Raw genomic sequence first — 14,650 nt, 5'->3', positions numbered from 1 at the left:
CCAGGGCTCAAACCCATGTCCCCTGCATTGGCAGGCGGATTCTTAGCCACTGTGCCACCAGGGAAGCCCCTGTTATGCGTATTTTGCCATAATTTAAAACAATGCACCGATTTTAAGTGTACTCTTCTAGGAGTTCTGACAAGTATATACAGTGTATGGTCACCTCCACAATCAAGATATAGAACAGTTCCATCATTCCAAAAGGTTCCTCCTTACCTGTATGTAATCAATCCCCCATCCCCACTGCTTGGCTCCAGGCAACCCTAATCTGACTTCTGTCCTTAGAGATCAGTATTCCCTTCTCACAATTTCATAGAAATGGAATCATACAGCTTGTACTCTTTTCTGTCTGGCTTCTTTCACAAGACACACTGTTTCTGATGTCACACATATCAGTCGGTAGTTCTTTTGATTCCATCCTATGGACATACAATTTGTTTACCCATTCCTGGTGATGACAATTTCCTTTGTTTCCAGTTTTCCACATTGGGGTTATTGTGAATAAGGTGGCTGTGAATATTTGTGTGGACATATGCTTTCACTTCTCATGGGTAAATATTCCTTCGGAGTGGGATTGCTGAGTCACATGTTTAACTTTATGAGAAACCGATAAACTGTTTTCCGAGGTGATTGCAAGAGGTTTAATGGTGACTCTCAAAAGAGATGTCATTGTTCTAACTCCCCAGAACCTGCAAACGGGATCGTATTTGGAAAAGGGCTCTTTGCAGATGTAATTGAGTTAAGGGTTTCCAGATGGGATCATCCTGGATTTCCAGATGAGATCAACCTGGATTTAGAGTGGTCCCTAAATCCAATGACAGGTACATTTATAAGAGAAAGGCAGCAAAACAAAAAACAAAACCTCCCCACAAACCCCATGTAGGGGTGATTGTAACCAACTTATGCCTATTCAAAGCAAATTATTTAAAATTTAAAAAATTTTAAAAAAATTGTCCTGCTTACACTTCCTTACCCGGAAACATCTTTCTCTTTTCTGGAATAGCTGATACTTTTATTTTAGGTCAGTCAATATTAAAGTGATTATGAAGATTCCTAATGCACAAATATGTTCTAATAATATATAATAATTAGTAGTAGTTATAGTCACCATCATTATCCATATTATTAGCTAACATTTGAGTCAGTTACTATATACCAAATACCACGCTAAGTGTCTCACGTGTATTATTTCACTTAATCTGCATAACATTCTTGTGAAGTAGGCATTATCATTTCTCTACCCTACAGTTAAAGAAATCGAGGCATAGAGAGGTTATATACTTTGCCCGAAGTCACAGAGCTAATACATGGGGAGGAGAATTTGAGCCTAAGCTCTAATTCAAAGCTCACTTTAGGGACTTCCCTGGCGGTCCAGTGGTTAGGACTCCATGTTTCCACTGCAGGGGGCACAGGTTCGATCCCTGGTGGAAGAACTAAGACCTTGCAAGCCGCGTGGTGTGGCCAGAAAAAAACAAAAAAACAAAAACGACAACAAAAAACAAAGCTCACTTGTGTACCAGATAAACTTGCTGAATGTAGTGGCATCATCAAAGTTGGCAAAAAGAATAAACAAGCAGCATGCCCAATAGAGTATGACATTAATTTAGAGGGTAAGTTTGGCATGACAGACTGTCTTCCTAAGGGTATTTTCAAGATATTTATTAGGTTAAAATCAACTTGCAATCCTTGTGGATGCTAATAGGCTGCCTTGTTTGCCTTTAAGCTGAACTTTACATATCGTATTGTACCTTTCTAACCTTGACATTTATTAGAGTTTTGAAAAGTGCTCATTCCTCAAGAAAAGAGAGTACATGTACTCCTAGTTACAGTGCAATAAATAAAAAAAAAATCAGTGTTCGATGTGCTTTTAAATAGAGGGAAAGGGAGAGGGAGATTTGAGATACAGAGACACAGGGGACAAGGCGATGTGAAGACAGAAGCAGAGATTGGAGCAATGCATCTACCAGACAAGGAACGCCAAGGAGTCCAGGTAGCTACCAGGAGCTGGGTGAGAGGCATGGTACGAATTCTCTCCTAGAGCCTCAGCAGGAACCAACCCTGCTGACACCTTGACTTCAGACTTCTGGTCTCTAGAACTATTAGAGAATACATTTCTGTCGTTTGCAGCCAGCCACTTTGTGGTAATTTGTTACAGCAGCCCTAGCACATGAATACAGTGGCTGTACCATTTCTTCATGGTAGAATTTTTTGAAATGCTGTATATGGTCAAGTGGGTGTGAATTCATGTCAACTAGTCATGTAGTGGACATTCACTACTTTGAAGGACGGTCCCCTGACTACTGCCATGTGATTCTTTTTTAAAAATTATTTATTCATTTATTTGGCTGCGTTGGGTCTTAGTTGCGGCATGAGGGATCTTTCGCTGTGGTGTGCCGGCTCTTCATTGCGATGTGCGGGCTTCTCCGTAGTTGTGGCGCGCGGGCTCCAGCGTGTGTGAGCTCAGTAGTTGTGGCACGCACTGCCATGTGGTTTTGTTGGGGCTGTCAATCAGGGGACCCCCCATGTTCTCTACTAACAAACCGTTATGACTTCAGGAGATGAATTCACAGCTAGGGAAGAAGGGATGAGTTCCTGAGGGGGTCTGAGTCAATCTAGGTGAGATGGGCAGTGGAGGAAGAATCAGCCACGGCGGGGGCAAGGCTCAAGAGCAAGCTTGCCAACTGGACACATGCTTAGCTTGAGGTGATGATCCAAGGCCTGAGCAGGACCAATCAGAATCCTTTTCCTGAATGATATGGAAGCAGGGAGAGAAAGAGAAAGAGAGAGAGAGAGAGAGAGAGAGAGAGAGAGAGGGAGACTGTCCTAATTTTGTTTCCAATTTTTTTGCAGCTGCAGCAGGTCCTGTTAATTTCCTACCCAACAATCATTCCCCTTTCTGTGCTTCCTTGCTGGCAAGGGCCACATCCCACAATATAGACTAGAAATGACAGATGCTCACTTTCCAGACTGCTTTGCAACCCAGGCTGGCCACAGAACCCACTCTGGCAAATGAGAAGGAGAACTCTTCCGGGGAGAAAAAAAAGGGAACACATAAGGGGAGGCCCCTGTCCACATTTTCTGTTTTAGATGTCACCGTCTGAGAACACAACATGTGGTACCGTTGCAGACAGTTTGTACCCACGAGGGGAAAGCAAAACAATTCTCACAGATGCCAACCCAGTGCCTGACACTGAGCAGCTGAACTAACCCTGGGACTTTGTATCTTTAAAACGTTTGTTAGATGAGCAAAAGAAATCTCTACCATTTCAGCTCTCTCTGTTTTCTGCAGCTGAAGGCATGATGGCAGACGCAGAAGCCGCAGTTCCAAATGGCCGTTTATTACCACCACAAAGACCTGCCTGAGAATGAAGTCAATAAAGGACAAAGCAGAATCACTCGAACACCTGGATCCAGCCATGCCTGAAGTCCTTCTGTGCCCTCAGACTTCCCTGGATGTCTTTCCATGCTGCTTGTGGCTTACAGTAGTTTGGGTTGCCTTTTAAAATATTAATTAATTAATTTTTGGCTGCGTTGGGTCTTCGTTGCTGTGCGTGGGCTTTCTCTAGCTGCGGCAAGCGGGGGCTACTCTCTGTTGCGGTGTGCGGGCTTCTCATTGCAGTGGCTTCTCCTGTTGCAGAGCACGGGCTCTAGGCGCGCGGGCTCAGTAGTTGTGGCACATCGGCTTAGCTGCTCTGCGGCATGTGGGATCTTCCCGGATCAGAGCCCTAACCCGTGTCGCCTGCGTTGGCAGGTGGATTCTTAACCACTGCGCCACCAGGGAAGCCCCTGGGTTGCATTTTGTGTCCTATAATCACAGTGGTCCTGGCCAATGTGAAATTTAGAAAGGCTCAGATAAATCAATTAAGTTGCCAAAGGTCACCCAGGCAGCGAATGAAACATTTGTCTGAATGCAGAGCCAGGATGTTCCAACCCAGCTTCCCGGTCCCAGAAAGGACAGGAGCCCTAGACGGAGTGAGACCCACGGTATGTGTTTATTCCGGCATTCATAGCAGCAGCAGTGGGGGGATTGGCCAGACGGGGGATGTGGTGAACAGAAAGGGTAGACACAGCTGTGCGTGTGTCTAGGGGAACACGAAGGATTGGTCTGTTGACATTCACGGTGAGAACAAGGGTTAGGACGCCAAGTCTTGTACAAACAGCAAAGAGACACAGAGACAGACAGAGGTTTGGGGAGGGGGAGGGGTCCCCCAGACATGCACGGCCCCTCGCCTGGATGGGGAGCCCCGGGGAAGGGAGGACAGACACAGTGGAGACTGGATGCCCCCCACCCTGAAACAGGGAGCTGGGCCCGCCTGCCTTCCATCCCCACACCTCCAGGGGTAGAAGGATGGGCAGGCCCAGCACTGCCCCGCACCACGTGGCTCGGACGTTATGGCTTCGAGGAGATGAATTCACAGTCCGGGCAGGAAGGGATGGGGTCCTGAGGGGGCCTGGTCCGATCCTCAGCTTAGGCCAGACCTGCAGGACCGGGCAGGGAGGAAACATCAGTGATGGCAGAGAGCAGGCCCATGACCTGCTGTAGTTCCGTCACCACCCCAGGGACCCAGGAATCCCGGTCCTATGTCTCTCCATCCTCAGACCCAGGAGTCCAGCCCCTCCCACCCCCGGTCTGGGTTCCTTACCCCTCACTCTGAGTTCTCTTTCTCTGACAATCCTTTGCTGCCTTTTGTGAAGCTGGTCAAAGTCTTTTCCTGAAAGGGGAAATCCAGAAGCTCAGGAGTGAGGGACAGAGACAAAACAGTTGCTAATAATCAATCTAATAAGACATCAAACCTGTTTTCTTTCTTTTTTTTTTTTGGTTGTGACTTGCGGCTTGTGGGATCTTACTTCCCCAACCATGGATTGAACCCTCGCCCTCGGTAGTGAAAGCGCAAGTCCTAACCACTGGACTGCCAGGGAATTCCCTGTTTTCATCACTTACAGTTCTCTTTTTTGCTTGGCTCTGAAGTGATGGGACAAGTGGCACAACAGTCCCATTCTACAGATGCAGAAACTGAGACACAAAGAAGCAGTCAGTGGAAATGTGAGGAGAGATGAGGATACTGGGGTGATGGGGAAGACCCTGCAGGGCCTCTGAGGAGCTGAGACCCAGTCCTGGGGGTGCCGTGGAGCCACGGGAGGGCTGAGCAGAGAAGGGGCAGGGTCAGCTCTGGGAGTAGAAAGATGCTCTGGGGCCACATAACACTACTGGCTGAAAGTCAAGGTCAGGGCCAGACCCTGCTGGGGTTCAGCTCCTCTCTGCTTCCAGAGAAGTTTGTGAATAAATGAGTGAGTGAATTAGAAGAGTGAGTGATGGAAGGACGGAGAAGCTGCCATCTGTTTATCCAACTACAATCACGGTCTTTTCAAAACTCACATCTGAGTTCTGTGCTCAGCCCTTTAAGTCCCCCGCACCCCTAACCAGGAAAAAAGTCCAAAGCAGGGCCAGACTAGTCAATTCCAAGTGAGGAACTGACTCCTAGTGTCAAATTTAAGTTGCATCCAAACTCAGCAGTCAAGATAAATGCTATTGTAATGCAATTTAAAAAAAATCAAAATGAATGCAAAAGAAATCCATGATGAGCAAAATACAAATTTTAAATAAAAGCCAGTCCTGTGTCATTTTAAATAAATTTTAAATGAAACTTGTTTTATTTAAAATTTATTTAAAATTAAAATTTATTTAAATTGTAAATAAGGGCCAGTTCCTGGGCTCAAGAACTGGAGATGAAAGGAGAACTATACACCTGATTTTTCTGTATTTAAAATTTTTTTTTCGTGGCATATTAGAATAATTGAGAAAATACTAAAAAAAAAAAGAAGAGTAAGTGTATTGAAATTCACATTTTCTTAAGTTTAAATGTTTAATTTACACCCTACAAAGAATCTAGTATAATTTTACTTCCTTGGCTTTAGTGACAGCAAATTCATCAATAGCTTCAAAAGCTACTTCTTTGCTTTTCTTGGTTTCAAATGAGAGAACCACGTTTGAAAATTTCTCTTGACCAAGTAATGATCTTAAGTTTTTAATTTAAAAATTGTCAGGCTGGTTCTTGTGTGACCCACAAGGCCTCTTGGGATCTGCTCGTACCCCTTCTTTGTCTGCTCCAGGCTCACCGCTGACATCAGCCTCCTCGATGATTCCGAGGAACAGGAACGGGCAGCCTTGCCCTCTCCCTACAATCTTCTTCACCTGAGCCCATTCCTTTTCAACCTCCAGGTCTCTGCTCAAATGTCACCTCCTCCAAGAAGCCCTCTATGACCCCCTAATCTAAAGGGCATCCTCCATCCCCCATCCAGATTCCCTCTACCTCCCAGATTCCAAAACGTTTTGGACCACAACTGACAGGGAGAAAAATAAATTAACGCTATGATCCTTGGTTTGCTGCCCTGTGAAAATGTCTGTTCTGTTCTATTTCAACTTTATTTTCTTATTCATTTCAATTTTCACAGCCTGCTTTAAATAACAAATAAAGAAAACTCCGCTCTATTTTATCACCTAGTGTTTTCCTTTTGTTTGGGACTTAGCACCATGGGTAATAATAATAATAGTAGCTGACTATTTACTGAGCCCTTACTAAGAGGCAGACACTTAGTCCTGCATTAACTCACTGAATCTTCACATCTACCCTAACAATAGGTGTTATTAACGGTCCCATTTCCCAACAGAGGAAATTGAGACACAGAGAGTTCAAGTAACTTGCTCTAAATCACACAGCTAGAGATGGTAGAGCGGGGGTTCGAACCTACGCTGACTCCACAGCCCACAGAAACGTGACGCGTTGCGTGAGTGAAGGGGCAAACGCGGTGGGAGGGACGTCGGGTGGCGCCACGCACCTCCACCAGCTGGTGCCAGTGCTCCACGGGCTTGCGCGGGTTGGCCAGCATCTCGGCCCAGTGCTCGCGGCCGTGGGGGTCGGCGGCGTCGGGACCCACGCGGCACACGCCGATCACCTCGTTGTGTCCGATGCTGGGGGTCAGGGGTGGGGGGTCGGTGAGCACCTGAGAGGGAGGGAGGCAGGCCCGGTCCCGCCCCCCGCCCTCACCCCCCCGCCCCGCGCCCTCACCAATCATAGTCCACCACCGCGATACTGAGCCCCACGTTCTCCACGCTCTCGGGGGCCACGTCGAAGACCAGCGCCTCGTTGTACGTGGGGTTCAGCGTGTTCTTCTTGATCGAGGTTTTCCGCTTCTTCAAACGCCGCCCCTCGCTGATCAGCGAGGCCTTCACGTAGGGGTCTGGGGGCGGTTGTGGAGAGCACTGAACCTCGACTTCCTCAGACCCGACTGTGGACCCCAGACCCCTCTTCTCCCAGACCCAAGGTTCTGGATCCGCAGCCTTTTTCCCCCCGGCCCTTCCTCCCTCAGACCCAGGGGCCCAGGCCCCCAGCCCCTCCTCCCTCAGACCCAGGATCCAGGCCCCCCCAGCCCTTCCCCCCTCAGACCCAGGAGTCCCAGCCCCTCCCCCCCTTCAGATGCCAGCGCCTTCCCGGAACCCACCTGAGAAGCCGGTGAGGTCCATTGCTTTGAGGTTAGAGGCTTTGATGATGGTCACGGTGAGGCGCCCGGCGGTGGGGAGGTAGCAGAGTGAGAAATTGAGCTCCCCAAGATCTGCCTTTTCCTGCAGTTGGGGAAAGAGGGTCAGCGACGCCTTGCCTCAGCCTCCCACTGTCTCTCCCTGACTTTCTCTCCCATCCCCAGACTCCAGCTGTCCTCTCACGTCTCCAGGGCTCAGGTTTCTGATCCACTTAACAATCTGACTTCGGGCCAAATCAGGTAACTCCTCGGCCACAGCTGCCTGCCACCGTCAAAGCCTATTTGCTCTGCAGGGAAGACTGGAAGAGGCATGGGTGGGGGGAGAGAGCGGGAGAGAGCAGGAGAGGGACAGAAAGAGGGAGAGAGAGAGAGAAGAACACGGTGAGAAATAGACTGAGACAGAGATGCAAACGCTGAGAGATACAGTCAGAAAGGCAGACCCACAGAGTTCTAAAGTCAGAAAGACCCAGAGGAGAGAGGGGTGATAGAGACCCAGACAGGGGAGCACAGAGGGGGTGGGTAGGAGGAAGAGGGGCATAGACTTAGAGGGAGCACCGAGGCCTGGGAGGCGACAGAGTCCCCAAGGGGCAGGACTAGGGATCCAGAGAGGGGGACAGAGACTTGGTGGGGGGTATGGACACCCAGAGAGAGTGACAGAGACCCAGAATGAGAGGGGAGGGGAAAAGACCCGGAGAGAGAGAGAGAAACAGAGGCAGAGACCTAAATCGAGAAAGGGACAGAGATCCAGAGAGAGTGGGGCAGAGAAAAGACACAGAAAGGTCAGTCTCAAGACAGGAGACAGCCTTACAGAGGTTACAAGGAAGGCAGACCCTTCGCTGTGACACACACAGATGGACCTGGAACAGTGGCCAGAGCTCGGGGACCTATGACCCGCCTGTCCCATCCTTCAGCCATCTCGGCCCCTCGCCTCCCAACCACAGTTAGGAGCCCAGGTCCCTAGACTCCCCACTCAGTCCCCTGAGGCTTTGCCCAGGCTGTCCCCTTGGCTTAAATACCCTTCCTCCCCATCTCCTCTCGGCCACCAAGCCGTAGCTTAGCTGTCACCTCTTCCCACAAGCTCCCAGATTCCCTGCAGCCCTGAGCAGATGCTCGCACTGTGTGTCCCCGTAATGCTGGCCCCCTGACAGCAAACTGTGTGACAACTTAGACCCACAGCTCCCGAGGTCTTGATCCTGAAAAAAACAGGTGTTGAAGGAATGCATGAATAAATGAAAGAATGAGCGATACCTGGAGCTATCAGGAGGCGGAGGGAAAAGGAGAGGTGACAAAAGGAGACAAAGATGGATGCAGGAGAGTGCCTTGGGGTGGGGCTGCCTCAGGGAATGACAGGGAGCGGGGCTAGGTGGGTCCTGGGGTCAGGACCCTACAACTAGGCACGTGGTTCTCACAGGCTGGGCTTGGGGGACTGAGCAAGCAGGCTCTGGAGGGTCCAGCGAAGGGTACTTTAGGAAGAGCCATGGGCACCTGGTTCAACCGTGTCATTGTACATATGGGGAAACTGAGGCTCAGAGAAGGGAAGGACCTTGAGTAGGGCCATCAGGTGGGCAAAACCAGCCCTCGTGATATGAAGACAGGGCTCACCCAGCCCTGACACACACAGCTACCCCAGATTGGCAGAGAGCTGGAATGTTGGGAAACCCACAGATTGGAGCTGAGAGGGCTGAGGAGTTGGGAGGGTGTGAAGTTTGGGGCGTGGAAGGGGTCAGGACACCCAACGAAGACCTAGGGGCTGGGTTTGGGGAAGGATTGGATATACAGGAGAATGAGGTTGTAAGAAATGAGGAAGGGGCCCATGGGGGTTGTTGGGGGAATTGGGGAGATGTCAGGATATTGGGGATCCCAGTACGTCCGAGGCTTGGGGCATCAGGCTATCAGGATTCTAGTGGAGACCATGAAGAGACAGAGGATTAGATTATATTCGAGAATCTGAAAGTCAGGGGTTTGAAACAAAATGTTCAGAGTTCAGAGGGGTTGGGAGAGTTCAGGAACTCTGGGAATTGGAAAATTGGGAGGTTGTGAGGCGAAGGAAGTTGGGAAAACAAAAGGAACTTTGGGCTTGGGAAGTTGGAGGGTCAGGAATCTAGGGCCAGCGGGCAGAAGTCAGGGGGTGATGGCATGGAAGTTTGACAAAGCTGGCCGGTGGGTATATGGGCGTCTATTATAGTTTTCTCATTGGTTACCATCAGATGTCAACGGGGTCGGGGGGTGAGGTGCTGGTGTCAGAAGTTGGGAAACCTGGGGCCCAGTTATGATATTAATAGTTGACAAAGTGCGGATGGGGAATGGGGGTCCATTATATCGGTCTCTATTCTTGCTTGTACGTTTGCAATATCTTACAACAAAATAAAGCTAAACAGAAAACTCCAGGATCAAGGAGTTACAAGGTTATGAAGTGGGGGGCAAGGAGATGGCAAACTGAGGGGTCCCAGGTCCCCGGGATGGGGGATGCAGCAGCCACTGACCGAGCCGCCCTCCACGACGTCCCTCCACAGCGGGCGGCCGGGGGGCCGCTCAGCCAGCTCGAGGAGGTTGTCCAGAACCACCTGGCCGATGAGGTCGTGCCGGGAGAAGCGGTCAAAGTCATAGACGCTGAAGTGCAGTTTGCGCTGGGCCAGCTCAGCCAGGGGCACGGAGAACTGAAATGTCTCATTGAACACGGGGTTCAGGGTCTTCCTGTGTACCTAGAGGGGGTGGGCGACGAAGGGAGACAGACACTATGCCCACCAGCCCCTCCTGCCCGGGACCCAGATGTCTGGACCCCTACCCCCTCCTTCCTCAGACCCAGGAATCTGGAACCCCAGCCCCTCCCCCCTCACACCCAGGATCCAGGCCCCCGGCCCCTCCTCCCTCAGACCCAGGAGTCTCCGCCCCTAATCCCTCCTCCCTCAGACCCAGGGCTCCAGGCCCTCAACCCCTCCTCCCTCAGACCCAGGAGTCCCGGCCCCCAGCCCCTCCCCCTCAGACCCAGGAGTCCCCGCCCCTAATCCCTCCTCCCTCAGACCCAGGGCTCCAGGCCCTCAACCCCTCCTCCCTCAGACCCAGGAGTCCCGGCCCCCAGCCCCTCCTCCCTGGGACCCGGATGTCCAGCCCACCACTCCGGACCTTGGTCTGAAACTTTTTCTTGCGGTCAGGCAGCAGGTAGATCTTGACGTAGGGGTCTGAGAAGCCATTGGAGTCCTTGGCCGGGAGGTCCAAGGCCTGCAGGATACGCACCACCAGCTGGTCGGAGCCGTAGAGGTACCTCAGGGCAAAGCTGATGCGGCCGCAGGGCGCCCCCGCGCCGGCCTCTCCGGAACCTGGGGCCCCGCCGCCGCGCCGGCCGCCGGGTCCAGTGCCCTGGTACAACTCCGGCTTGATCTGTCCGATGAGCTTGGCTTTCTCCTCGCCGCCTGGTAAGGGTAAGGGCAGGGCGGGCGGCCGCTCCTCACTGCCCGCATCCGGCTGGGAGCTCAGGGTCTGTTGGGTGAGGGGCCGCGGCAGGGCCGGGTACCTGCGGGGTGGGGAAGACAAGGTGGGGTCAGTGGCTCCGATCTTCGCTGCATCTGAAGACCTGGGAGGCTCCTCCCTGCCTCTTCCCCAAACCCCATTGCCAGGCGCACACAGGTCCCCACCTTTGCCCACTGTGACCTTGAGCGAGGCACTTGAATTCTCGGAGCCACAGTTTCCCCATCTGTGTGAGGAGGGTGACCTATCCCCCTTTCTAAGCTAGCTCCACCCCAGGCCTGGGCTTGCACCAGCCTCTAGAAGCCTCCTTCTGACCTCAAGGGGTGACCCAGAGTAGCTTCTCTATGGACCCCTGGGGCCTCACACAGCCCAGACCCCCTGGTCCTGCACCTGCCCTTCTCCAAGTCTCCCTAACCCGTCCTAAGTCCCAGCCTCATGCTCTCCCACCTGACCATCGCTCCCCCTTTCTTTCTGTCTCAACTTCCTTTTCTGGCTGTCTGTGTTTGTAGAACACTCTGGAAGCCCAAAGCTCTGTCCTTAACCATCTTTGCCATCTTCTCCCCTTCTCACTCACACGCTTTCCCTGGACAAGCTCAGCTGTGCCCCAGGTTTCCACGGCCATCAGCAGCCTGACGTCTGCTAAATCTGTCTTCTGAGCTCCAGCCTGGTTCAGCCCACAGCCTCAGCTGCCCATCAGACACCACATACCCGTCGTGTTCCCTGTTGGGCTCAGTGCCTCCTCCCAAGCCCACTCGCTCTCCCAGTTCCCCAGAATCCACCTAGATTTGCAGGTCAGACAGCTGGGGCCATCGTCATCTCCTCTCTCCCCTGTAATCCTTTCCCTCCCATCTCCTGAATGTCCCCATCCCTGTGGTCCCTGCTCGTCCATCCTCTCCCGCATGGACCATCACACCTGGGCCCCTAGTGATGGGCAGTCATGACTGGACATGGTAGCCCCAGATGCGCTGAGAGGCAGGCATGAGGCTGGGGGAAGTGGGAGGGCACCAAGCCGTGGAAAGGGATGCCGGGTGAGATGCCTTCAGCTACTGAAGGGCCAGTCCCTGCTCCCAGAGTGACTTTGAGGAGGTCATTAACACCCTCTGGGCCTCAGTTTCTCCATCTGTATAATGGGGGAAGGAGGAACTCAGACTGGTGTATCCATCAACCTCTGGAAGGCCTCCCCAGAGACCTCAAACTATATCTTCCATGAGCCCTTGGCCAGCCCACTGGACAAGAACCACCTATGAACCTCTGGAGCCCAAGACAATCCTTCCCGGAGGCAGTTTTCCCCGGACGCTCCCCCGGGCCCCTCCCATTCAACAAGACCCAGATAAGCTCAGGGTCTCCCTCAAACCCACTGCTCTTCCTAGATCCTCTGACGGCCCCACCATTCACCCAATCAACCGCCAGGCCAGACCCCTGGGTGCTGTCCTTACCTCCTCCCACCCCCTTCTACCCACAGCTGTCAACCCCAGTTCCATCCCTGACTCTCGGCGCCCTGACTCTCTCTACCTCATCTCCTCCTCCACCATCCCCAGTTCAGCCTTGTTGTCTCCTGCCTGGACTCTTGGTATCCAATCTGTCTCTCCAGTCTGTCCCCTATGTGGCCCCAGAGAGGTCTTTCTGCCCAGAGCTGACCTCCTCTGCTCACAGCCCTTTGTGGCTCCCCAGTGCCCTAGGACAAGGTCCCACCCCCTCAGTCCAGCATTCAAGACCCTGTGTGATCTGGTCCTGCCCACGTCCCCTAGGCTGCTTTACTGCAGCCCTGGCCTGGCTGGATAGGGACAGCTGACCTGGGGACCCACTTCCCCTGGATTGTGAGTGGCGTGAGGGCAGGGTGTGTCTGCCGTGCTCGCCTCTATTCTTTTCCAACACCCAGCTCAGCTCTCGCTCATATTAGGTGCTCGGTGTACATGTACAGAATGATGAACAATGGATGGATGAACTGCAGGTCCCACCACCGGTCCAGGCTTAGGGAGAAAGAGATGAATTGCTTTGTGCCTCAGGGACTCAGGGGTCTAACCTCCATTCTCTTCCACCTTCCTGGTCCCAGAGTCCTGTCCTCGGCCTCCTCCTTCCTCTGGATCCAAGAACCTAGACCTCTAGCCCCCTCCTCCCTCCAACTCAGGAGTCTGGATCCCTAGCCTCCTCTTTCCCCAGGATTCAGGAACCCACACCCCAAGCTCCCTCCTTCCCCAGGACTCAAGAGAGCCATAGATGGGAAAGAGACACATAAGAAGAACAGAAGTTCAGAGTGGACCCCCAGCCCAGTAGCCTGTCTCACCTGGTGGTGGGTGCCAGGCTTGTGACCTGCTGATGCGACTGGGCACTGGGCAGGCCCCCACCACTGGGGGGAAGCAGGAGAAGCCCAGAGCCTGCGCCGCCCTCAGAGGGCAGCTCAGGAGATGTCTGGCTCGGTTTGACCCCAGCGGCTACTGCAGCAGCTGCAGCCTCTGGATACGAGTCCATGTCCAAGTAGGAGGGCTCTGGGGGGTCTGACCCCCCTAGGCTGCCCGGCTCCAGCAGCTCAGCGAAGGGCGGATGGTGGGCAGTGTGGGCATGGTGGTGTGGGCCCCCCAGCAGGGGATGGCCACCCAGGCCAGCCCCTAGGTGGTGCCCACCGCCGCCTACCAGGCCTGCCAGCCCGACCCCAGGGCCTAGGTCTTTGCGCAGGGGGCCACCGCCCACTGCTGAGCCTCCCTTGTCCCTCCAGGGCACCCAGCACAGCTTCCAGGACACGAAGAGGGAGACACCCAGAAGGACAATGCCACAGAACGTCACGATGACCGACAGCAGGCTCACGGAGATGTCTGGAGAGAGTGAGGACAAAGGTCAGGGGTCAGGGCGGGGTCAGAGTTTATCCTCCCATTGCTGTCCCCAAGAGCTAACCTTTACTATTTGCCACACACCGTCCTAAGCACCCTACATGTAATACTTAGTATAAACTCCACGACTACTCAAGGTCGGTGTTTCTATCTAACCATTTTTAAGATGAAGAACCCCAGAGGTTGAGTGACTTGTGTAAGGCTGCACAGGTAGTCAATGACAGATCTGGGATTGGAGCCGGCAGTCTGTCTTCGGATTTTCATCTTTTTATTCTCTGGATTGCTAGCCCACAGTGACTCTCTGTAAGGGAATACACCATCCGAGGTAGGACGAAGGTTCCCTAAAATGCTAAGAGTTGATCAAGGAGAAAGGAGACTGCATGGCACAGTTAGGCAGGTCAGGGTTCAAATCCCAGCTTGCTGTGTGGCTTTGGGAACATATCTTAACCTCTCTGAGCCTGACAGTCCCCATCTGACAAATGGGAAAAATCAGTGCTGCCTCTCATAGTGCTTTTAAGGAATGCAGGGAGTTAATGGTGTGCCGAGCAAGCTGGGGGAGATAACGGCAAACATCTCCTGAGAGGTGACTGCGTTCCGGACACATAAGTGCTTTATACGCTTTTGCTTCCTGTGCCTGACAGGCACGCTAGGAGGTTGGCAACATTATTATGCCCGTTGTTATTTTCCACAAAAGGAAACTGAGGCCAAGAGACACGAAGTTACCAAAGACACAGAGTCCTAGAGCCGGAGCAGGGGAGTCAGGATTCGAGTCTGGGCGCCTGGCTTTACCGTCCTCACCATTATGCCGCCACACCTCAATATTT

The 14,650-nt window shown here is 52.5% G+C and overlaps 2 protein-coding genes across 3 annotated transcripts in view; one reads left to right on the top strand and one right to left on the bottom strand.

The window, feature by feature from the left end:
* Window positions 1-3,984: 3,984 nt before the first annotated feature.
* SYT3 (synaptotagmin 3) overlaps window positions 3,985-14,650 on the bottom strand; it is a 14,949-nt gene continuing 4,283 nt past the window's right edge. For both annotated transcript variants that reach the window (XM_059999741.1, XM_059999742.1), the window contains exons 3-10: window positions 13,286-13,811; window positions 10,660-11,047; window positions 10,020-10,238; window positions 7,501-7,621; window positions 7,068-7,239; window positions 6,838-6,970; window positions 4,644-4,712; window positions 3,985-4,479 (exon numbers count right to left, since the gene is read on the bottom strand). In XM_059999741.1, the coding sequence (XP_059855724.1) occupies window positions 4,647-4,712; window positions 6,838-6,970; window positions 7,068-7,239; window positions 7,501-7,621; window positions 10,020-10,238; window positions 10,660-11,047; window positions 13,286-13,811 (1,625 nt within the window). In that variant the 3' untranslated portion in view covers window positions 3,985-4,479; window positions 4,644-4,646. The remainder of the gene's footprint in view (window positions 4,480-4,643; window positions 4,713-6,837; window positions 6,971-7,067; window positions 7,240-7,500; window positions 7,622-10,019; window positions 10,239-10,659; window positions 11,048-13,285; window positions 13,812-14,650) is intronic.
* The window catches only part of C20H19orf81 (chromosome 20 C19orf81 homolog), a 25,262-nt gene continuing 21,427 nt past the window's right edge, over window positions 10,816-14,650 (top strand). The window contains exons 1-2 of the mRNA XM_059999815.1: window positions 10,816-10,949; window positions 13,715-13,832. Of these exons, the coding sequence (XP_059855798.1) occupies window positions 13,766-13,832 (67 nt within the window). The 5' untranslated portion in view covers window positions 10,816-10,949; window positions 13,715-13,765. The remainder of the gene's footprint in view (window positions 10,950-13,714; window positions 13,833-14,650) is intronic.

Source organism: Delphinus delphis, chromosome 20, assembly GCF_949987515.2.
Source record: "Delphinus delphis chromosome 20, mDelDel1.2, whole genome shotgun sequence".
Classification (NCBI taxonomy): domain Eukaryota; kingdom Metazoa; phylum Chordata; class Mammalia; order Artiodactyla; family Delphinidae; genus Delphinus; species Delphinus delphis.
The sequence above is the reverse complement of the archived record's forward strand: the minus strand, read 5'-3'. Positions and strand labels throughout refer to the sequence as shown.